Source organism: Lactuca sativa, chromosome 1 (assembly GCF_002870075.4).
Source record: "Lactuca sativa cultivar Salinas chromosome 1, Lsat_Salinas_v11, whole genome shotgun sequence".
In the NCBI taxonomy this organism is placed as follows: Eukaryota; Viridiplantae; Streptophyta; class Magnoliopsida; order Asterales; family Asteraceae; genus Lactuca; species Lactuca sativa.
In genome coordinates this window covers 208,770,202-208,795,458 of record NC_056623.2, presented here as the reverse complement: position 1 = coordinate 208,795,458, position 25,257 = coordinate 208,770,202, and the positions used below count along the sequence as shown (strand labels likewise).

At 39.7% G+C, this 25,257-nt stretch overlaps 1 protein-coding gene across 1 annotated transcript; it reads right to left on the bottom strand.

Moving 5' to 3' along the window:
* Positions 1-14,218: 14,218 nt before the first annotated feature.
* Positions 14,219-23,530, bottom strand: LOC128128400 (uncharacterized). Its single transcript, XM_052767254.1, has 3 exons — positions 23,450-23,530; positions 22,867-23,353; positions 14,219-14,223 (listed from the first exon to the last, which is right to left on the bottom strand). Exons 1-3 carry the CDS (start codon positions 23,528-23,530, stop codon positions 14,219-14,221), a joined length of 573 nt encoding a protein of 190 aa, XP_052623214.1.
* Between the last annotated feature and the right edge of the window lie 1,727 nt (positions 23,531-25,257).

Here is a 25,257-nt window from a genome sequence, read left to right as displayed (position 1 = left end):
CCCCGGGTCTTCCTACTCGTATCTACATGGGCCGACATTGTGGCCTTAGACCCATTCACACAAAGGGAAAACTCACCTTGCAATCTGGTTACTGAAAAGATAAGATCATGCTGCTCCAACCTCCGACACGAACTCCACCCCTGATAATACCAAAAGACTGAACCCAATAAATACCAATAATTACCAAAATGCCTTTGGAAGTCAATTGGTCAACTCTTGGTCAAAGTCAAAGTCCTCAGACAAAGTCAAACTTCCTGACTGACCCTACTCGCCGAGTCAGCCCGCTGACTCGCCGAGTCCCTCAACTCTGAAAAATCCCATCGCAACTCACTGAGTCGTCCCTTGACTCACCGATTCTCAGCTTTACCAGAAAAGGCTATGACCTCAAGACCAGACTCGTCGATTCCAAGAACAGACTCAGCGAGTCCAAGGCTATCATCAACCAACTCGCCGAGTTGTTCTTCCAACTCGCCGAGTTCCTGCCCAACTTCATCCAACTCGCCGAGTCCACCCATGTGACTCGCCGAGTTACACCAGATCTTAATCCATATAGTGGATTTTCGAGCCATGCAGGGGCTCCAACTCATAGATCCATACTCCCAAAGCTCAATCCTCACGTAAAGTTACAAACTTTACGTACAACTAAAGAGATCAAGGCTCAAAACACTCTAGGGCTAGGTTTAGGGACAAAAGGGCTTCACCAACTACTCATCTTCTAATGCTTTATGACATATTGGAACATCCCAACACTAGATCTGAAGTGGCAACGACATATCTGGGCCCCAAACTCGAATTGGGTCTCTAACAACCATAAAACCCCCAAATCTTATAACAAAAGTAGATCTAGATGCAAAGGAGGGAAGATAGCAACTTATTACCTCCAAGATGAACACAAACTGAAGTAGATCCCGGATCTTTACCTCCCCTTTGAAGCAACCTTCTTGACCTTCAAGTCCCTTTAAAAAGTTTCCTTCCTCCAAAGCTATTTCTCTCAAATAATGGAAGCTCACACGAAATCTAGGGTTTACAGGTTCTCTAGGATGATAAGGAGGCTGATGGAGGGACATAACACCCATTATATAGGATAAAATTCCTGGGATTAGGGTTTTCCTCGTTCCGACCAGACTCGCCGAGTCCCCTTAGCCGACTCGCCGAGTCGGTCACTAATTCCTGAACCTGGATCCTGCTCGGACTCGCCGAGTTTCGCATTGGACTCGGCGAGTTGACCCTTTGACTTAGGGATTTCTTTCCTTCTTGGCCTAACTGATTTTGGGGTGTTACACGAAGCCTCACTTGACTCTATGTGAAGCCTTAATGAATTGAATCTAGCATTCGTTATTTCTCAATTAGGCTGCTAAATTCACATTAGTCATGAGCTACCTTACTCTTCTCACATCGAGTTAAGATTTATCTGGTTGGTCATTTAAGTTTAGCAGAGGTACTTTCGGTTCTTTAACCACCTTCATTCTTCTCTATTCGCCTTCACATTCATAAATGTAACCCTTGAGACTCTCAGCAATACCACTGAGGTTTATGGTTATGAAACATCTGTGTTCATGATCTTAGCTTCGTTCACCACGAACTGACTGAAACCGAAATCCAACACACTTACATGAATTGACGGTGAACAATTACAAGTTCTAGATTTTCACCATGGAATTAACGATAGCCAATTTTGTGGTTTGTACCTAGAAATCTCATTTCTTTTGCATGATCTTTATGAAGTGTCCTATTACCAAGTCACTTCTTCCCAAAGGATCCAATTTTATTTTTCTTTGAGATTTCAAAGTTTATCTTGTCACAAAAATAATTCTGAACCTACTCGTTCAACTGGCTACACTGGTCACACGAGTACTTCATCTGACATTCGTTCTTATATCAAGTTTGTTGTTTGGTTGGAGATATAGCCACCCAATGTGCCAAAATAAAAGCAGCCTTTCAGTGTTTCTTATAAAACATCTGGTCGTATTTCAATGGGAAACCACACAGACACTTCTTAGTCTCTCTTGACTTCGAAGGAAGAAATATTTTCCCATGATTAACTGATTTATGTCTTTGTATAGACATCACAAATTTCCCAGATATAGTTGATTTATTTCTTTATCTTTGGTACTTTTGCACGAAGATCCTCGTGATCTTCCAAAAGTCTTATTCGTGGTTCTTTGTAATTTATTTCAGGTTCGCAGTTTAACCTAATCTTTCTACATGCGAAGGTTCGTAATAGTTGGAGAAAGAATATTTAACTGCGAAAGATAGATGCTAATGAGGCAAGTTCTGTGGATAAGTATTCAAAAGGGCGCGTGCATAATTTGAAACAGCCAGCTGTTTTTCTGCCGCATGACGCACGGGTCTAACATCTATAGTTCTTAACTCGTGCTCTTTCAGGCGACGTTTCAATACCCGATGCAATCTCTCTCTAGATTTCCCTCAAAAATCAAATACTATATAAAGGTTTTGATGGATCCTCTCTCATTATCACTTTCAAGAACTTCTCAAAATATATCCGGCAAGAAAACGCTCTCTACTATTCATCGTCTTCCTCAAAGCTTCAACAATGGCTACTTCATCTTCAGTTCACGATTAAACCATCCAATCTACTCTTCTGGCTGTCAAACCGAATCAGAATCTCATTATAAATCTTGAGCCTTGCAAATATGAGCCATACCTTGTGTCGATGATCGAGTGTCTTAAATACTCGCCACGGGTTTATTCTCTAACAAAAATGGAGGATATTCCAATGACCCTTCTTTCCAAGGTGTATTCTTCTGCAAGCTAAATCAAGGAGGAGAATAAGATTATCTTCGACATCCATGATCAGAAAGCATCTATCACAAAAACCAGATTCTGCTCTCTCATAGGGCTTCCTCAATCAAAAGACATGATCAACCCTGAAACGATATCCAATGTTGCTCTCTTGGAGATGTTTTATCAAACAGGATACAAGGAGACTCTGTCCACGGTCTCAAAATTTCGCAAACCCAATTTACCTCCTCAATGGAATGCTCTATCCACTATTATGTTCAAAGGGTTTTCAGAAAGAATCACAGGGTCAAACTATGCTAGTAAGTTGTTTATGACTCTTATTTATGGTCTCTACGCAGGAATGAATATCGACTTTGGATCCGTTCTTTGGGCTCAAGTATTTCAAAGAACTATCTCAACAACTCACCACAGTGAGATTTCTTGTGCAAGATTCTGGTCGCTGATTGTTCCCAGGGCTATTGTTAAGCACAACATCTAAACAATGAAGGATGCTCTCGCTTTCTCGGTTTGAACTTTTAATACAACGAGGATAATCATTGTTGATGCCTCAAAATTCTCCTTCATTGGTTCTATTCCAGAGGTCATGTTTTAGGATGTTCCTGCATCAAGTAATATTTTGGAAGGGTTTCGTAAGCTCACGCCTTCGGGATTTCGTCCACTAAGTCCAGAAATGTAAGCAACTATTGATGCTACTGATAAACCAAATAAAGGAGGCAAGGGATCTAAGAAACGTGAAAAGAGGACTGCTGCGAAAGAAGGTCCATCAGGTGCTACAAAACCTTCTCCTAAAAAGCGAAAGGCACCAGCAGCATCTTCTGCTTCTACTCCAAAAAGAGAAAATAGCCTGCTCACAAATGAAAAACAGCTACACCATCAGCAAGTGAAGGGTCAAATTATGAGACTGAATCAAATGTTCATATTGAAGAAAATCAATCAGTTTGTAATGAGGAGGAAGAGACTTTTTGTAATGAGGAACCGACTATGAACCAAGAGCCTCCAGTTCGCAATTAAGTGGAGACTACAAACCCAGAGATAAACAAAACTATTAATAACTCTTTTCCTTCTCCTTCTCCTTCACTAAACACAGCCTCAACTCCTATCACAATTGCTCTTTCTCCTCCCCATGTTACCTCATCTCAACCTACAGCTATTCCTATCTCCACACCAATCTTAACTGATTCAACCACAACACCCATTAATTCAACGAACCCTGAAGTCACGGTCAACGTACCTGATACGGTGGCTATAACTTCATTCTTCTCTACTTATGTTTCTTCATCCATCTCTCCCATTCGCAATCATGATCTAGTTATGATCTTTGGAGATGATGGTGATGATGATGATCTTGGCGGATTCACTTATAGTCCATTTCAGATCAGGTCTAAAAGTTAAGATGAAGCCATAGTTTCTAAAGGACAGCTTAAAGCGATTCACGAAAAACTTGAGCAACTGCATCTTGCCTCCAAGGCTTACTCCTCTACCGCCTATTCAAAAGCAACAGTTGAGTCATTCTTTGAGCGCATGATGAAAGAACATGATGCGAATGCTGCAAAGATAAACATATCAGTATCAGAGTCTGTTGATGTTTACAAGTCTACGACCGAAAAAGTCGATAAACTAATTTCTGAAACAACAAACTTCATGGAAAATTACATAACAACCTACAACAATAACACCACATCCGTGAATGAAGCCTTTCAGAACTTGGGTGTCCTGTTCAAAACTGAGAAGGTTAACTTGTAAAAGATTCGCACAAGCTTGTAACAAGACTATGCATCGTTTCAAACATCCCTCTTTTCGCAGATTACAAAGCTTCAGGATGATTTGGTGATGGAAAGTAATGTTATGGATGCTCTTGGCAGAAAGACAGAGAAGGTCAAAGTGTTAGATCTCAAGCTTCAACAGTCTGAGAAATAGGTCAAGGATTTGCTATCTGAGAGGGAAGTTGTGTGAAGCTGCATTACGGACATCACTACTTTGCTCTCACATATCATTGAGACCATGTACTCAATTATTTCTATTACTGTTCACAAGCACCTGGCTGAAACGTTGAGCCCTGTCTTCGCCATGTTGTAACGTTTGCAGGGTGTTTCTCCTCAATCGTCTGATCCGAAACAAGGGGTAGAAGGTGTATCCAATGTTGAAGCTTCCAAAGTCCATGTCAAGCCTATTACCAAGAAAGAACCTAAGGGCAAGGAAAAGTTGATCGAAGACGAGCCCATAATTGATGATGATGAAGACGAAGAGCCTGATGAACCTGAACTTAAAAGGCGGAAGGCTCGTGATACTGAATTGAATGAAACGCAACGAATCATCAAGGAAGCTAAGGAAAAAGAAAGGGCAGATAAGGAAGCTCATGTTGGATTAATGTCTAAGTCCATAACTATATTTGTTATGTACTTGACCCGACCCGACATGATCCATTTGGGTTGCACTTCATCGACACAATTTATATGGATAGTCTTTTGAGAATAGTATATTTATGATTTATATTAATATATTATAAGTTCTAATATATTAACATGGAATCATATTATTTAATTGGTATTGATCAAGACTTAATTCATAATTAATTAAGTGATCAAAATGAACTAATTAAATATGGACTCTTATATATATATATATATATATATATATATATATATATATATATATATATATATATATATATGGAATGGGCCAAGTTCATTTAGGTTGGGCTAAGCTTTCATGGATAGTCCATGGAGTGTTTAACCCATGGATCATATGAAATGAAAGGTCATGGGTTTAACCCTAGTCTCCATACTATATAAAGATGTCCTTGGTTGGTGAAATTGGCACTAGTGTGGGTACACTATGAGGGCTAGTTGATTTCACTAGAGAGAACCAAAGTATTCTTATTCTAAAAGTCTTCCAAGGTGTTTTGGTGATTTGTGATTCCACTTGAGGCTTCTACACTATTGGGGCTAAGCTCTTAAAGCTTGAAGACATCAAGCTACATAAAAAGGTATGTGATCTAACTAGTCTTTGTAGTATAGTTGCCTCATCTTATGCTAGTTAGGATTAAAGCCATGGAAAGTTCTTATTTGCATGTATAATAGAGAAAACATAGATCCAAGGTTTATAGGGTTGCATGTACACCATAGGAGTGTTAGAATGCTCAAAACCCAACAGTGGTATCAGAGCCTAGGCTTGTTTTCTTGTTACACTTGCAAAAACTGCTAAGAAAATCGAATTTTGGTACTGTCTGCACAGTAGACTCGCCGAGTCCATAAAGGGACTCGACGAGTCCAAGGCAAAATGCATCCAACTCGCTGAGTTTGTTCATGCAATCTACAAGTTGCACTCCCAGACAACATATATTCGAGTTTTTGGCTGGAATTGGACTAGGAACATTACCCTAAGATGTTTTTAGACTTATAAACTTGTTTTTGATGTGGTAATGTTCATGCTAATCCAATTTCAAAGATAATTATCAATAGATTCATGTTTTCTATTAGTTTAAAAGTTATGCTAATTACATGAAAAAGTTTGATGTGTATTATCTTTGTTCATATGAGTTGCTTAGATTAATGGACAAGTTAATTGATTATGTGGTTTTAATCCATTATATCTAAGAGATGATTCTAAAATGTGTTTGTGTAACATGTCCTCAAGTTACATGAACGATCACATTTATGTTTCATAAAGCTCATAAAAGTTGACAATGGTTACAAAAATTGAAGAGTCTTGTCCTCAAGTTATGGAGGTTGAAGAGTCACTTCATTAAGTAATAAAATGTGTAACCTTAATTAATTCCATAAGTTACAAAATAAAGAAAAGTTACATTCTTTTATTAGTTTTAAGTCTTCCATAACTTGTCCTCAAGTTAATGAACTTGAAGAGTCTTTTAATTAAAACTACTTTTAACACATAAGTTATGGAATTAATTAGTTTTGAATAGTTTCAAAACTTGCCCTCAAGTTTTTGAATTTGAAAAGTTTTCACTTATGAATACTTTAATTCCAAGTTAAGCCCTTAGATTTTTAAAAGTTAAAATTCAACCCTTATACTTTATAATATTATAAGTTAATAATATATATATATGTATAAGAGCAAGTGAGTCTTACCGTTAGTAGGCCTCATTCACGAAGCCGGTCTATAAGGGGGTATAAGGTTACTGCTTATAAAATGGCAGTTTAATGGGTGTCCACTCTCACCCACCGCTTCCTTGACTGGTAGAGGGTCGTTAGCCGAACGGGTAGGACAAAGACTATAATATCTCCCTTCATTAAAAGTATTAATGATAAATACTAAGTAACTAAACCATTTATAAATACCCAATCTTAGTTACTTAGGAAAATGTGAATAAGGTGCTAATCCATGAAATTACACTTTGCACTTTGTTTAAGTTAGTTAGTGGAGCGTGTGTGGTTAACCGGCACACTAACTTGTATTTAACAAGGTAGGCAAAGGGTGACTTAATGTTTATCATAGTATCGATGGAGCGTGTGTGGTTGACAGACGCATTGATTGAGGGGTAAACACTTAAGGGTACCAAGTAATTTGGATGGTTACTTCACACCTTGTTTTGTGATCCTCGGCATCCCAGTCACAAAACCTGAAGGGCACACTCGAGATTGAAACATGTCATTGAACAGTTCAATGGATCTCAAAAGATCTAGGAGTTTCAAAACCAAAAAAAACCTAATAATTTATTACGTTTTTCATGGTGGAAATTGGTAAATCGTCATTGACCTACCTTCAAATATTCTATAGCTTGAATTACGACATCCCTCTTCCAAGTTATAAAATATTGTGTTCGGTCGTAGCCTTAATATTTCATATTTGGTGTTATATTAAGGACTTTAAATCAACTATCTTGAATATCTCCCAAAAGATGTCTAGTTCAAACATCTATGATATTCCCAAACCTCTTGGAACTTCACCTCCTCCACCTCCTCCAATTATTCTCCGTTACCCACAAGTTCAAGGTCACTCAAGACCTATTGGCAATGCAAGGTCTAGGTGTGATCACATATTGGAGATGAAGTCACATATTTACAAGTCGGGAGAGTTGGGTGTCAAAGTCTTAAAAAAATTAGTGGTTCAATCACTTTCTAAGTCACATAGTGAGTTCCTTTGGGATTCCTATGAAACAGACTATGATGAGACCCTTAATGATCTTATCTATTTGCTTGGTGCTGCTAAATCAACAATGATTTGGAAGGCTAGTGAAGCAAATTTGATTAGAAGATCAACTTCCCAAAAGTTTATGGACATTGACAATGAAGACACTGGAAATCTAGAAAAAGCATTCTCTTCCCAATGGAAAGGGATCGGCCATAGTCAACTCGGTTGACCAAATGGTAAAGAGAAAAAACTAAGTATGTGATAGTTCCATGTACCAAAGGGTCCATATGTTAATGTGCTAAAAGGAAAGGGAAATGGTTGCGAAGCTGCCAAATTTACCTAAAAGATCATAAGGCTGGTAAAGTCAATAAGTTTGACTCTACTTCAGGTAAAGTCCACTATCTAACTCGATTAAGTTTCTATTCTGATATTCTTATTACATGATGTGACTGTGTCACATGTTGATGTTTTAAGAATCAAAGGAAAAGTGAAGGAAACTTAAAGATAGAGTATGCCGAATCTGACCGCGAAGATGGATTTCTATCACTTGATTGAAGATCGGATTCTTGAGCTACTCTTATGAGTTATGATAGATTGCTAGGAAACATGTAATAACATTGTTTTCATTTAAAGTTGCATTGTAAGGGAAAAGTTTTTCCACATTTTGATAAATAAATAAAAATTCGTTTTACTTTATTTTATATCTCCTTACAATGACATTTATGAAAACTTGATGTTTGTATGTTTCTAGCAACATTGGAAAAATGAACTTGATTCTTTCATTTGTTGTAGTGTCTAAATTTATCAAGTAAGGAAAGATTCTCATCACCCAAGTTTCAATTGGACTGAAACTTGGAATCATACAAGGTGTTTAGTGTGATGTATGAGAATTTTCAACTTTGGAAAATTAAGACTAGTTCCGGGTTCACATGTATATGTGACTCAAGAGAAGCACTAAGGGATCAAGTACACTTTCTTGTGCACTTGTCAAAGTCCACCACAAAAGATGGATAAGACTATTCGTCAATATTTACTAAGGTTTAGTAAATATGATTATACTTACAAGCTTAAGTATAATTATGAGACATTGGAAAAGTTTCAATGTATGACAGAACGAATAAGAAGAATCAAATTAGGCAGAAGAATAAAAGTTTCTCAAATCTGAAAAGATGGGAGAGTACTTTAGTATCATGTTTTAAGATCATCTTAATGATTTTGAGAACTTATCACAATTCATCCTCTAAGTGCATTTTGATAGTTAAGAAGAGGAGTTATGAATTGTTGAAGTGGTTAAATCAAGAAGATGATTCATACTTCGTTCCAAAAACAATTCTTAGAGTTATACTCTAACATTGTAACTTGAGTGACATGTCTTAAAGAAGGTTTAAAACACTTGTCAAATGTAAGAGTAAAAGTTTTCTACTCTTGTACATTTGAAATTGGTAATTTGTGATGTTTTGGATAAAACAAAGACCAACTAAGGCCAATTATGTTAAGTGTCTGTCTTGATTAGAATCCACACTATCTCTTGAATATATGGCAAGAAGGTCTTATAGGTCTAGGAGACAGTGGGAGTCTAGAAGATCCTGAAAGGGTCTCAAGAAGTAATCAAGAATAAAACCTGTATTTCATCACTAGCACACATCTAGAGGTTTATAAGTTATCGTGTTGACATTTTTTGCCCATTCCAGTTAAGTTGGCTATACATTTGAGTTCTACATGTTCTCAATTGCTTGCATAGCTACTTAGAAGCAATGGCAGGCCCTTGAGCTGCCATGTGGCAAGAAGCTAAGATTGCACAAGTTCAATCCATCTGAGTTAGGATTTGTCACTAACCTAGTCTTGTGATTATGGTTTGAAAAATTCACGTGGATAAGAATATATATACCATAAAATCTAAGTGTCATAAGGTTTCTCTTTGATTCATGAAAATGATGGTAAGGAAACTCTTTCACTAAGTAGATTTTAAGTAGATAGAAATTGTGATATTTGCAGTTCTCAAAGTCGTTAGTGGAGCGTGCGTGGTTAACCGACACATTAACATTGACCTATGAGAAATGGAAAAAGGTCTAAACAATTGAGACTATGATTACAACATCCCTTTTCATAGTTCTGAAATTTTTTAGACACACCTGTGAGCTATCTAAGATAAAGTGTATAATTTCGATAAAGCCTTATCAAAGTAGTCTAGTATCAGAAATCAGAACTTTGGTAAGAATGTCAATAAAGTATTGACTTCTAGAGGTCCAACTGTTTTCTGGATACATGTTAAAGCTAGTGGGAACATAAGTTTTGTGCTAATAATCATCATGTTAGTGGGAGCATGATAATTATGATAAGAATTTCAAGTTAGCAATGTTAACTATAGAAAACAAAGGTTTCAATTCGTGAGGTTGCAGGCATTGAAAAAGTTGTTTTGCTATAATTAAGGGAGAGGAAATTATACTTCATTTCAATTCTGAAAAGCTTAGATTGAGTTTATAATCATTCTAAAGAGCTTATATTGAGGTTTTAATCACCTTTAGTCAAGAATATATATATATATATATATATATATATATATATATATATATATATATATATGAATTTCATGTTGGATTGGTTCAACTTAAGAAAATTCTATATATTGCGTTCTCAAAATTCGATTATGATTACGGCATCCCTTTTCATAGTCAAAATTTGAAAATATGGCAAACAAAAATTATTATGGCAAAAGACTGGTCTAGAACCATGTGTTTATGTAAAACATCATGAATCGTGCCCTATTTACTTTGGGTACAAGATCGATTACATGTCCTATAATATTTATCCTTTCTGAATTTTCCAAATGACTTGGGGAATTAAGGAGGAAAATGTCTAGAATTGGATATGACTAAAGTGATTAAGCAATTGTCGAGGACAGTCTAAGGTTTACCAAAGATTGGTTTCTCAAGGACAGTTGGGAGTATACTGTTAATATTGGAAGGACCATATTGACATAGTCTGGAAAGGGACAACTCTTGTTAAGAAGTGATAGTCAAAATGGGAATATAGAGTTGTCTTCATAGGTGGAAACAATCTGTGTAAGTTTAAAGAAACTTAATGCAAGAAGCATGTTCAAAGCAATGCGCTTTGAATCTAAGACATCGTTTCCATGAAATTGCTCTCTATTGGAATACTATGTAATGATTATTGCAAAGTCTTTGTGGCTGTGAGCATAATCATTACAAGAGGAACAATGCATATAAGTTTAAAATCTAAACAAATTTCGATAAATGATGGGAATTTGGAATTCTTACATTTAAGACAAGGAGTTGGGAGTGTGAAAAGAGAATCATTGAAATTATGTTCAATTGATCTAGTTCACAAAGAAAAGGATCATAGACAAACATATATTTCATACTTGGTGTATGGCAAAGCTATTGTTTAGAAAACATGGTGTACATGCTTGGAGCATGGGACAACTAGTGTTTTTTAAATTCAAGTATAAAGTTGATAAAACCGAAACAATGAATGATGAGTAATTAGTATGGTGATAAATAAAAAGTGTTTTATTTATATTCATAGTCTTGATACCATATTAGATTCATTTATTATTGTGTTTCATTTTGCATGTTTTGACTTCCAGAATAAACTAGGTTATTCTTCCTGAATTACTAAGTTATTCAAACCATCCACAGTCGGTCATATGTTGGAAGTATATATGAATCAAGACTGTCATGGGTTGGCTTTTGGAGGTCCTAGTTGGTGGACAAAGTGGTGCTACAACACTCATGAGTGCTCATAAGTTCTAAGTATTGGATTTAACCCGCACTCATTTAAATCACTTCATGGATTTTATCACGAGTGATCATGAGACGATAATATCTTATATTCTTTAAACCTAGAGATATGAGCTATTACTATGAGTTGATAGTACATTAATTTCACGAAAACGCATTGGTAACTTGATGTTATAAAATGTGCCTTTGTGCATGACTCAACAAGTAGTTGAACAAGCCATATGAGTCGAAGTTTATCCATTCCTTTTACCTTCGGGATAAAAGCGATATCTGTGGGCGCCTCGATGATTTAATGATGACACATGTGAGTGCTTGGCCAAGCCAGGATTGATTTGATTTGTTCAATCAGTCACTCATCATGAATCGAAAATAGGGAAACAACAAATGGACAGAGAGAATGATTATAATCCATGTCTCAATCCATATGATATCTAGAATGGAGGAATATATGATCCCTTATCTAATGGACAATTCATTCACAAGGCGAGAGTTCGACAACGACTTTAAGAGCTACGTTTGCCAGTTAGGTCTTGAAGTCATACTCAATAATAGTTTTAGACTTATCCAAGTGGGAGACTGTTGGATTAATGTCTAAGTCCATAACACTATTTGGTATGTACGTGACCCGACCCGACATGGTCCATTTGGGTTGCACTTCACCGACATAATTTATATGGATAGTCTTTTGAGAATAGTATATTTATGATTTATATTAATATATTATAAGTTCTAATATATTAATATGGAATCATATTATTTAATTAGTATTGATCAAGACTTAATTTAGAATTAATTAAGTGATCAAAATGAACTAATTAAATATGGACTCTTATATATATGGAATGGGCCAAGTTCATTTAAGTTGGGCTAAGCTTTCATGGATTTGTCCATGGAGTGTTTAACCCATGGATCATATGAAATGAAAGGTCATGGGTTTAACCCTAGTCTCGACACTATATGAAGATGTCCTTGGTTGGTGAAATGTGCACTAGTGTGGGTACACTAAGAGGGCTAGCTGATTTCCCTAGAGAGATCCAAAGTATTCGTATTCTCAAAGTCTTCCAAGGTGTTTTGGTGATTTGTGATTCCACTTGAGGCTTCCACACTATTGGGGCTAAGCTCTTGAAGCTTGAAGACATCAAGCTACACCAAAAGCTATGTCATCTAACTAGTCTTTATAGTATAGTTGCCTCATATTATTATGCTAGTTAGGATTAAAGCCTTGGAAAGTTCTTATTTGCATGTATAATAGAGAAAAAATAGATCCAAGGTTTATAGGGTTGCATGTACACCATACGAGTGTTAGAATGCTCAAAACCCAACAGCTCAGGGCACTCTCAAAAGTAAAATGTGATTATTTTGAAAGTGGTCCCTAAAGAGTATCCAACATGATGTTGTAGAGCAACCCAGTCAATATTGGTTGGATCCTGTTGCTTCATTTGATTGTCAAAATTCTCAGGATTAGAAACTCGATCTTCCAATTACTCCAAAAGCATATAGGTTTCGTGCTTTTGTGACGGTTGCGAATGCTCCTTTCTCAAACAGCGGAGCTGATCAACTGTTGTTCTCATTTTACTTGAAGCACATAAAGCCCTAGTGCAAAACTTGGAGCGCGTACAAGATAGTTTTTGTGAAGGTCACTTGGCTAATCGAGACTGAAAGCTTCCCCAATGCGAAGTTTACAGTAGCTAGAGGATCAACCTGTCAAGCCTACGAATTCACCCTCGCAGACTTGCCTTGTTTAAATCCTAATGACTGGATCGTACTTTACAATATGTTGCTGAGAGAGAAAGAGAAGTACGAGCCTGTTATGTCTCATCTCCAACTAATGATCAAGTCTTATATTCAAAAAGATGGATTGATGGTTGTGGATGTTGCCACTGTTTTGAAGAAGAAGCCGACTGTTGTTCCTAAGGAAGCTATGAAAGACTTCGAGAAATTAAAGCCAGGGAAGATATACAAGGAAGGGTGCTTCGTAGTGTATCAGATCAGAGAACGAACGGAATCTGACTTTCGCAAGTCTTACTTCTATCTCGAAGACAAACATTTATACAACATTGTCTGTCTGGAATTTATATTAGACCTGATTACTAAGTTCAAAGGAAACCACAAGGACGACATCAAATTCTTTTTTGATATGATACTTTGGTATATTCATGTTCGCATGATGCTGCTGAGCTTTATTCCAAATATCTATGAAGTGCAAAAGCGAATCACTGTATGATGGGCTACAGTCTCACTTAATGCAAAGGGGGAGATTGTTAAAGATTTAATTTTTGTGTCATTGGGCTTTGTTATTAGTCCTTTTTGTAAATGGGTTGGGTCTGTCCTCCCATAGTTAATTCTAGGGTTAGAGTATATATGGTGCATGCATGCATCTTATTTTAGTTAACTGTTTTATTAATCTTGTTATCGCAGCATGCCTCTATAGTTGAAATTATTCATTGAGTTCATCTAAGGCATGAATTTTAATCATTCAACATTTGTTTGATCATCTTTGTGTTCTTTATTACATTTTTGAATCTTGTCGATCATCATGGACAATATGTGAACACAAATAACAAGTCAAATGGTCAAATGTGAACAAAAATAACGAACTTACTTCAATCTGAACAGAATAAAAAAGATGATTATCATGTTAAGTGTAACACCGTGAATTTCAAAATAATTTTTCGCATAATATAAAAACATTTTCATTTAATTTTCATAAAAACATCAATGTTTTAAGACTCCAATCCATATCATACAAAAATCCCAAGATCACATATCATAAGAATCCCATGCGTGTGTACAGATCAAGCCGACGCCTTCCCACGGTCATCACTAGTACCTGAAACAAACAACACTAACACTGTAAGCACAAAGCTTAGTGAGTTCCCCAAAATACCACACATAACACATATTAGCCACTCGAGGCTATAACTCTGTGGGTCCATAGACCCTACTTGTGAACCCACTGGTTCTAACTTTGGGAACCTTCCGGTTCCAACTCTATAAACATGCACAACATAAATCACATAGAAATAATGCAGTACAACACATAACATACATATAGCATACAAATAGTCTGTCACATAACTCTGATTACCTACTCAAGGTAAAGTATAGTGAGAAGACTCGCCTCGCGTATCTCGATAACTCGCAAATCCCGGAAATCACTCGCGCTCGATCCTCCGAGCTATAATCCTCTTATAACACAATATATCTCTAATTAACACTTTCTCAACTAAGGTTGACTACCCCTATCAAGTCAACACTGGTCAACTCTGGTCAACGGTCAACGGTTAACTTTGACCGGAAGAGTGCACTAGAGCGACTCGACGAGTCTATACGTGTTCACTGACTCCCTAGGATCCTCTTTTGACACGTCGAGTACTTCCCTGACTCGACGAGTTCCACCTGGCATGAATCGCGGGGCCACCACGACTCAACTCGCCGAGTCTCAAGAACAACTCGGCGAGTTCCAGCTCGACTCAGTTGTCACACCCCTGAACCAAGGATGGCGGAAACGTCCAGGGATGGAGGACTTCATGTGTAGTATCATAACAACAATGGTAATAGTGATGAAAGTAAACACAACCAACATATATATAATTGAATAGGTTACATCATTGTATGTATTACATGTTTCAAATTCAATTACAATATATTGACAAAATAAGATAAGTTTGACGCCTTAACGTCCCATCCTCAAAAGTATTTTGTTACCTGTTTAGCGATTTCCTGAGAATACAAGCAGTTTAAAAAAAATGTCAACACAATGGTTGGTGAGTTCACAAGTTTTTGTATATCTTTATGAAAAAGCTCGTCAAGTAATGGCCTAGTTGTTCCAGAAAAATCCGATATTTTTCTTAAAATGAATAATGCAATCTTGTATCCAAAGACTGTAATGTATGAGTAATCTTTCTCATTTACTGAAAATAACGTATGTTTGTTTCAATTTAAACGCATATGATATTAGTGAAACTCTCGTAATTTCTTAAATTTGTTATTGAGGTGAAAGTGATTCCAAATTCGTCATAAAGCTCGTTTAAGTTTTATATAAAGAAAAATCCCGTAAACTTTATGTATTGTTATATCCTTATGTGAGCCGCTATAATCATACTTAAGACTAATGAACCTGCCACGACGTTTCTCAGGCGTCGATTAACTGAAATGACAATTATCACCCGTAGACCTGCAGGTCCAACTGTAGCTAGCAGCAAGGTGTGGGGTGTCAAACCCAATATAGATCTATATATAACTATCACGTTCTCCCTCCGGGAGACTCTGATTATAACGTACAGGATTTTATATTCCGCACTCGTACGTACGGAAAGAGAGTGTCTCACAAATTAGGTTAACAAGTTTACTAGTTGTATGCGGGAGTGTAAAACCTTTCTGTATGAATGTACCCTTCTCGTACGTGCGTGTTAGGTGATGTATTGAAAACTATACTTATTATAGTTTTATCCAAAACGTTTGTAATATATAAGAACTCTGTTATGAAAGGGGTGTTAGGATTATAAAATCCAATAAACTATGCGTATTATAGTTTATGTGTATGCATACGTGTTCTAAATGAATGAATAATCTTATCATGGGTGACTTATTTTCAGTTTAAGATGATAAAATTTACTACATATCACATTCAATACTTAGAACTTGACAATATACACCTTGCTCAACACAATACAAAGTGTAGTAAAAATTACAAGCTGTTAACAAATTTTCAGCCTTTCTACACTGTTTTTGAAACTTTATAGAAAAATCATACGAAGTCGAAAACTAAATCCGTAAATTCTGGGAGTTCCCAAAATGTGTCTAGTTTACTCAAAATTTTTACCATGATTTTCAATGACCCGCAACTTAGGTGAAAAGGTCCAAAATCACAGACTGGTCCGGATTGGTGTTTGAAATGATAGGCAGTTTTGTAAAAATCACCATAAATTGTAGAAAAATCGTATGGAGATGTGCAAGTAGTCATTTTAAAGCTAAGAAGTGGAACTACATGCACCTAAAACAGTTTTGAAAACTAAAATGTTTAAGGTGTCCAAAACAGTCCGTGAATGGAGTCCAACTTTTCTGATGAAAGCTGTTAGAAAGTTTTAGTTATGTTCTTGGTGTTTTAACTTGTATTCCCCCCCTGAAAACTTAAGAAAACATGAAAATGTAGGGGTATGAACTCACCTTATGTGATTTCAGTAGATAAGTGTTGAAGAAAAGAAGTGTTCAATCCAAGAACACTAGAAGGATCGCTTGAAGATTCGAAGCTCTAACACAAATATAATGGAGTTTGTGTAAGATATCCATGATTTGAGTGGAAATAACTGAGATAATCATAAGGGAAATGGATTATGCTTACCAAAGGTGGAGGAAACTCTCAAGATCAGTCCTTGAATCTTGGATTTCTAGAGAGAGAGTGAGAGAGAAAGGAGTTTGATCTTCTTGTGAAAGTGTGAACAAATGAGAGAAAAGAGGGGAGAGGGGGTGAATGTCCAGCTCTCAAAGCATGGGAGGTGGCTTGTGAGGGAGGTAAAAAGTACAAGGTATGGTGGGGAGGAGTGTGGGTTGTCATGGAGTGGGTGAGGGGGGTTGCTTGCGTCATAACTATGGTAAGGTCAACACTTCTTCTTTTTGTACTTTACCAACTCCTTTTTAAATAAAATTTTACCCTTAAAATGTGATTAAATCATTAATTTAGGGGTCCTATAATTAAAAATAAAGTTTTTGGTGAAAACCCCATGTTAAAATAATCAAAAGTGGGTTTAAAATGCAAAAATGGGTGAAAATAGGCGAAATCCGAGCTGCCCAGCGAGTTTCTTCGGATCCCAGCCGAGGCTCGGTCAGCTGGGCTCGGTTCGGACGCGGAGGCTGAATCCGGAAGCGAAGGCGCGAAGGTTGGCTCGGCTCGGACGCGGTAGGCTGAGGCGGGGAGGCGAAAGCGCGAGGCGACGGCTCGGTCCGAAGCGATGCAGTCCGAAGCGAAGGCGAGAAGCGGAAGGCGGGTTCGGTCCGAGGCTGCTATCCGACGCGAAGGTAAGGTTCGGTCCGAAGGGTGGCTAGAACCGAAGCTACTGTTGTGAACAGTAGTGAACAGTAACTTCGGTTCGGACCATCCTTCCATGTGAGGTTCGGTTCGGACCTTTCTTCTTAGTAGGGTTCGGTTCGGACCATCCTTCCATGTGAGGTTCGGTTCGGACCTTTCTTCTTAGTAGGGTCCGGTTCGGATCTCTTACATGGTCGGGTTCGGTTCGGATGAACAGTACTTTCGGTTCAGCTCATGAACAGTACTTTCGGTTCGAACCCTCATGAATAGTGCTTTCGGTTCGGTTCATGAATGGTACTTTCGGTTCAGCTCATGAACAGTACTTTCGGTTCGGAGGGTTCGTTCCCTTAAGTCCGTTTTTCGCGTAGACTTCCGTTCTTGGGCTATTTTCGCCAAATTCGAGGGTCGGGATGCCCCGAGTGATTATAGAAAGTTGGGAGAGATTTCGAGAGAGATTTGAGAGAGATTCCTCGTTCTCAGAGAGATTTGGGAGAGATTTGACATACTTGGAGAGATTTCACATACAAAGAGATATGTGAGAGAGATTTCACATACTTAGAGAGATTTGGGAGAGATTTGACATACTTGGAGAGATTTCACATACAAAGAGATATGTGAGAGAGATTTCACATACTTAGAGAGATTTGGGAGAGATTTGACATGCTTGGAGAGATTTCACATACAAAGAGATATGTGAGAGAGATTTCACATACTTAGAGAGATTTGGGAGAGATTTGACATACTTGGAGAGATTTCACATACAAAGAGATATGTGAGAGAGATTTCACATACTTAGAGAGATTTGGGAGAGATTTGACATACTTGGAGAGATTTCACATACAAAGAGATATGTGAGAGAGATTTCACATACTTAGAGAGATTTGGGAGAGATTTGACATACTTGGGGAGATTTCACATACAAAGAGATATGTGAGAGAGATTTCACATACTTAGAGAGATTTGGGAGAGATTTGACATACTTGGAGAGATTTCACATACAAAGAGATATGTGAGAGAGATTTCACATACTTAGAGAGATTTGGGAGAGATTTGACATACTTAGGAAGATTTCACATACAAAGAGACATGTGAGAGAGATTTCACATACAAAGAGATATGTGAGAGAGATTTCACATACTTAGAGAGATTTGGGAGAGATTTGACATACTTGGAGAGATTTCACATACAAAGAGATATGTGAGAGAGATTTCACATACTTAGAGAGATTTGGGAGAGATTTGACATACTTGGAGAGATTTCACATACAAAGAGATATGTGAGAGAGATTTCACATACTTAGAGAGATTTGGGAGAGATTTGACATACTTGGAGAGATTTCACATACAAAGAGATATGTGAGAGAGATTTCACATACTTAGAGAGATTTGGGAGAGATTTGACATACTTGGAGAGATTTCACATACAAAGAGATATGTGAGAGAGATTTCACATACTTAGAGAGATTTGGGACAGATTTGACATACTTAGGAAGATAGAGTGAGAACGTTTGAGAGTGTTTTCGTGTGTGATGAATGAGAGTGTTCGGCTTCGCAATGCAAGGTCTTTAGACCCCGTTGTGCCATGATTTAGGATCTTACGCACTCCCTATGAGTATGCAACATTGTATTATTGTTTGTGTTCATTGTTTAGCACTAATGCTAAGGAAATTTAAACACATGAACTTTCCAAGTGGTGTTTTCTCATTAGAATACTGAGTTATACAGTAATTACATAATATAAACCCTATCATACAAGGTCTTAATCGAGTTGACCGGTTTGACTCGTTGACCTTGACCGGCTTAGACTTGACCCGATTTTGACTATTGTCACATCATCCCCCCGTTAGAGGGAATTTCGTCCCGAAATTTACGCTTTGGCCAGGGCTTTAAGGATTTAGGAAAAGGTGTGGGTACTTTTGCTTCATTTGGTCTTCGCGCTCCCAGGTGAACTCAGGTCCTCGTTTAGCGTTCCATCGAACCTTCACGATGGGAATACGACTTTGTTTCGTTCTTTTGACCTCCCGATCCATAATCTCAACTGGCTCTTCCACGAAGTGGAGATTTTCGTCAACTTCGATCTCGTCGAGAGGTATCACAAGTGTCTCGTCGGACAAACATTTCTTCAGGTTTGATACGTGAAAGGTGGGATGTACCTTATCGAGTTCTTGAGGAAATCGAAGTTTGTACGCCACAGGACCAATCCTGGCGAGGATTTCGAACGGTCCAATGTACCTCGGGTTTAGTTTCCCACGTTTGCCGAAGCGTATCATTCCTTTCCAAGGGGAAACCTTTAGTAACACACGATCACCAACCTGGAATTCCAAAGGTTTGCGTCGCTTATCCGCGTAACTCTTTTGTCGATCACGGGAGGCCTTCAGCCTTTCTCGAATCTGAACAATCTTTTCTGTGGTCTCCCTTATGATTTCAGGACCAGTGAGGGTGCTATCCGGAATTTGCTCCCTAGCCAACTGAGTATCCCCCACTTCAGCCCAACATAGGGGTGACCTGCACTTGCGTCCGTAAAGAGCTTCGAATGGAGCGACTTTAATGCTGGTGTGATAGCTGTTATTGTAGGAGAATTCGATCAGTGGCAAGTGGGTATCCCACGCTTTACCAAAGTCTATCACACATGCTCTCAACATGTCTTCTAATGTCTGTATAGTGCGCTCGCTCTGCCCGTCAGTTTGTGGGTGGTAGGCTGTACTCATGTCTAGCCTAGTACCCAAGGATTTCTGCAGGGACTGCCAAAATCTCGAAGTGAACCTACTATCTCTGTCTGAGATGATAGATATTGGTACACCATGCAGTCGCACAATCTCCTTGAGGTATATTCTGGTTAACTTCTCCATCTTGTCTGTTTCCTTTATTGGTAGGAAGTGCGCAGACTTGGTCAATCTGTCTACAATCACCCATATAGTGTCAAACCCGTTCGCAGTCTTAGGCAGCTTGGTTATGAAGTCCATGGTTATCTGTTCCCACTTCCATTCCGGTATATCAGGCTGTTGAAGTAGTCCTGAGGGTTTCTGGTATTCCACCTTGACCTTGGCGCAAGTCAGGCACTTGCCCACATATGTAGCAATCTCGGCTTTCATATTCGGCCACCAATATAACTTCTTGAGGTCTAGATACATCTTATCTGACCCTGGATGAATGGAGTATCGAGTCTTGTGTGCTTCGTTCATGACCACGTCTCGGATCCCACCGAACTTCGGTGTCCAGATCCGGTTACTGAGATAACGGGTTCCGTCGTCCTTGACTTCTAAGTTCTTATCCATTCCCCTTAATGCCTCACCTGCCACATTCTCTGGTTTCAAAGCTTCTAATTGAGCTTCCCGAATTTGGGTGGCCAGGTGGGAATGGATGGTCATGGTTAAGGATTTTACTCGGCGGCCCGAATATTCCTTTCTGCTTAGGGCATCAGCCACAACATTGGCCTTGCCCGGGTGGTAGCGAATCTCGCACTCGTAGTCATTTAGCAGTTCAACCCATCTCCGTTGTCGCATGTTGAGCTCTTTCTGATTGAGGATATGCTGAAGACTTTTATGGTCGGTGAAGATGGTACATTTTGTGCCGTAGAGATAGTGCCTCCAAATCTTTAGAGCGAACACTACCGCTCCCAATTCAAGGTCATGGGTGGTGTAATTAACTTCGTGTGTTTTAAGCTGTCTCGATGCGTAGGCGATGACTTTTCCTCTCTGCATGAGCATGCATCCGAGGCCTTGGTTTGAAGCATCGCAGTATACCACGAAATCATCAGTTCCTTCGGGAAGAGACAAAACTGGTGCGCTACACAGGGCTTGTTTTAACGTCTGAAAGGCAGTTTCTTGTTTATCTCCCCACTTAAATACCACACCTTTTTGAGTCAGGGTGGTGAGTGGTTTGGCGATCTTTGAGAAGTTTTGTATGAATCTTCGGTAGTAGCCGGCGAGACCTAAAAATTGTCGAATCTCCGTCGGCGTCGCAGGTGCTGACTAGTTTTTAATAGCTTGGATTTTTGCGGGATCCACATGTATCCCCTTCTTGCTAACCACATGGCCAAGAAAATTCACTTCTCTAATCCAGAATTCGCATTTAGAGAATTTGGCGTAAAGCTTCTCGGCCCTCAGTGTTTCTAAGATCAGCCGGAGATGTTGATGGTGCTCTTCCTCGCTTCTGGAGTAGATTAAAATATCGTCGATGAACACAATCACGAATTTGTCTAAGTAGGGTCGACACACTCGATTCATCAGGTCCATAAATACTGCCGGTGCGTTCGTTAAACCGAAGGGCATTACCACAAACTCATAGTGCCCGTAACGAGTTCTGAACGCAGTCTTGGGGATATCCTCTTCTTGTACTCGCAGTTGATGGTAACCCGACCTCAAGTCGATCTTTGAAAAGTAGCTTGCTCCTTGGAGTTGGTCAAAGAGATCATCGATTCGGGGTAAGGGATATCGGTTCTTGATAGTGAGTTTGTTTAGTTCCCGGTAGTCTATGCACATGCGAAAAGATCCGTCCTTCTTCTTTACAAACAAGACCGGTGCTCCCCAGGGTGAGAAGCTTGGCCTGATGAATCCTTTGCTTAACAGTTCATTTAACTGGCTGGAAAGTTCTTGCATTTCTGCCGGTGCTAAACGGTATGGAGCCTTAGCGACGGGGGTAGCTCCCGGGATTAAGTCGATCCGGAATTCGACTTGTCGTGCGGAGGGTACACCTGGAAGATCTTCGGGGAATACATCGGGATAGTTGCACACCTCGGGAATGTCGTTGATATCCTTCACCTCTCGTTTCGTATCTACTATGTGGGCTAGAAATGCGTGGTACTCCTTTCGGAGGTACTTTTGGGCTTTGACGCAAGAGATGACTTGCAAATTTGAACTGGGTTTGTCGCCATAGATAAAGAGGGTTTCGCCATTTGGCAGATTAAGGCGAACGGCCCTTTCGTAACATAGAATGTCGGCACGATGTGAACTTAACCAATCCATACCGATGATTATGTCAAAGCATTTTATTGTGACCGGCATCAGGTCTACTTTAAACGAATGGTTGTCTAGAGTGAGGGTACACCCTGAGTATATATCATTAGTGTGCTCTTCTTTCCCATTAGCCATTTCTACTACATACGTATCTTTTAATGAAAGAGGGGTTTGTTTTAGTAATTGTTTGAATTCATGGCTCACAAAACTCCTCTCTGCTCCACTATCAAATAGTACGCATGCATATGTGTTATTGAGGAGAAACGTACCAGAAACCACCGAGGGATCTTTGACCGCTTCTCCGTGTCCCATTGTCAGGACTCTCCCTACACCATCACCATTAGGGGTTTGTGCCTTAGGGCAGTTTCTCCTGAAGTGTCCTGCTTCACCACATTCATAGCAGGTTTGGCTTGCCCCCGCATTGGCAACTTGGTTGTTTGGTCGTGCTGGCGCTCTACAGAAACGAGCGGTATGCCCTTTCTTGTCGCAGTTTTTGCAGTGCAATTCCCTACAAGCGCCCTTGTGATGGTAGTTGCACTTGTTGCACTTGGGGAGAATTCCAGCATATGGCTTCGGCGGCGCTGGGGCAGGAGCAATAGTGGCTGCACGGACAGCAACTGTCCGTTGCTTCTTTGCGGGGTCCCGCATCGGTTGTTTCTTTTTAAGGTTCCAGAACTTCCTCTTGTTGTTTCCTCCTTTCGCTTGGTTGGTGGCGGCGACCGTGGTGCCACGGCTGGCCCTATGATCGATAAGCTGCTGTGCCAGTTCCTTGGCACTTTCAAAGGTAGTAGGTTTCGAGGCCAGAACACTGTCATGAATCTGGGATGACAGCCCCCAAAGGTATCGCTCTACCTTCTTCTCCTCCGGAGTAACCATTGCAGGGCAGAGGAGTGCTAGATCGTTGAATCGGGCTGTATAAGCTTCGAGGTCCATTCCTGACATCTTGAGGTTCCATAGTTCCTCTTCGAGCTTTTGTATTTCTCCCCTCGGGCAATACTCTTTTAGCATCAACGCTTTTAAGTTCTCCCAGCCGATGGAGTTAGCCACTGCAGGCGTAAGTGACTTAACTCGGCCATTCCACCAAGTAAGAGCTTTTCTTGTGAAAGTGAATGCCGCATACTTGACTTTGCTTGCCTCGGGGCAAGCACAGATTTCGAAGACTGCTTCGGTCCTTTCGAACCATTGCATCAGTGCTATGACGCCCCCGCTCCCGTCGAAAGGATCGGGTTTGCCATTTGTGAAGTCTTTGTATGAACACTCCTTGATGCGTCCTGTGCTGTCCCCCTGATTTGAGTTAGCATTCCCGGATCCGGAACCGCCGGAACCATTTGTACCCATTTGCGACATTGCTGCCGCCACGGCTGCTGTTACTGCAGCCTGAAACATCACCGGATCAAACTCCGGAGGTGGCGGCGGAGTGGGTGGTGCTGAGTTTCCGGAAGGTCTTGGTCTTTTCCTTGGTGGCATGGTTCTGACATAAGAAAATAAAAAGAAAGGCTTGACGGTAAGACTTCAATGGTGAAACGAGTCGAGCGTTACTTGTTTCATTTCAATTGTATTTTGTCCGAGTTTATTAATTTAGAAGGCAATTATTTGTCAAGTTTATGCAATTAATCTTATGAATTAGTTAGTGTTGACTCCAGCAGAGTCAAGTGCTTGGTTTGTGTCAGCATCAAAAGAAATAAAATACAAACCACATTCATTGATAATTTGCTAGTACATAATATTCTTAGGAGTTTGACCTCATAAGGGTCTACATTACATCATAGTAAAAGACAAAGTTTTGGCAGTACAAAAGTCCCTTTGACTAGTGGGATCACTTAGTCGCAAGGTCAACCTATTCACAACAAAGAGTAGCACCAACGCATACTCGAAATCTTAGATTTATAACAAAATATAAGTAGTGCGAACACTACTCGTGGCGTGAAGCATCTGATCCCTGGTGGCCCTGGGATGAGGTCGAGGCTCCCTGAAGCTCCGCAATCCGGCGCTCAGCCGCGATTACCCTCTCCTCGAGAGCTGCGTGTCTCACCTGGTACTCCCTTACCTCCGCTCGAGCGGCGGTAAGGTCCTCGATGAGTCGGTCCAATGGATAGAAGTCCCTCTCCAAATCTCGGGTGCGTGCATCGGTGGCTGCCGTAATAGCGCTGAGATTTCAAATCTGGTCTGCCATTTCCCTACTCTGGTTTCCCAAGTTCGTGATGTGCTGGGTCATAACGGGGAGAGCTCTGTCAGCCGGTCCCCCATGGCTGAGGTCATAATAACCTTGTTGGTCGCCATAAGGTGACCTCTGGTGCTGTTGCCGACTCCACCTCTCGATCATGGTTGCCCAACGGGGCTCAGGCCCATTGTGCCCCCAGCGGTTTGCAGGCACCCTAGCAATGTAAGGAGGGTTGAAGACTTCCTCCTCTGGCTCTTCTTCACTCTCCTCCTCATCCATGTCCACCTCGTCGTCTTCCTCTTCTTCTTCTTCTTCATCTACTTCCTCTTCTTCTTCCTCGGGCTCTTCTTCGGGATCCTCTTCGGGATCCTCTTCAATCAGCTCTTCGGGCTCTTCCTCTATCCATCCAGCATTTCCCTGGTTGGGAAAGTATGGGTCTCCTGGTAGGTGAAATCCTGCCATGACGTCTGCGCGAGAATAGAGGGGTAAGAAGCGGATA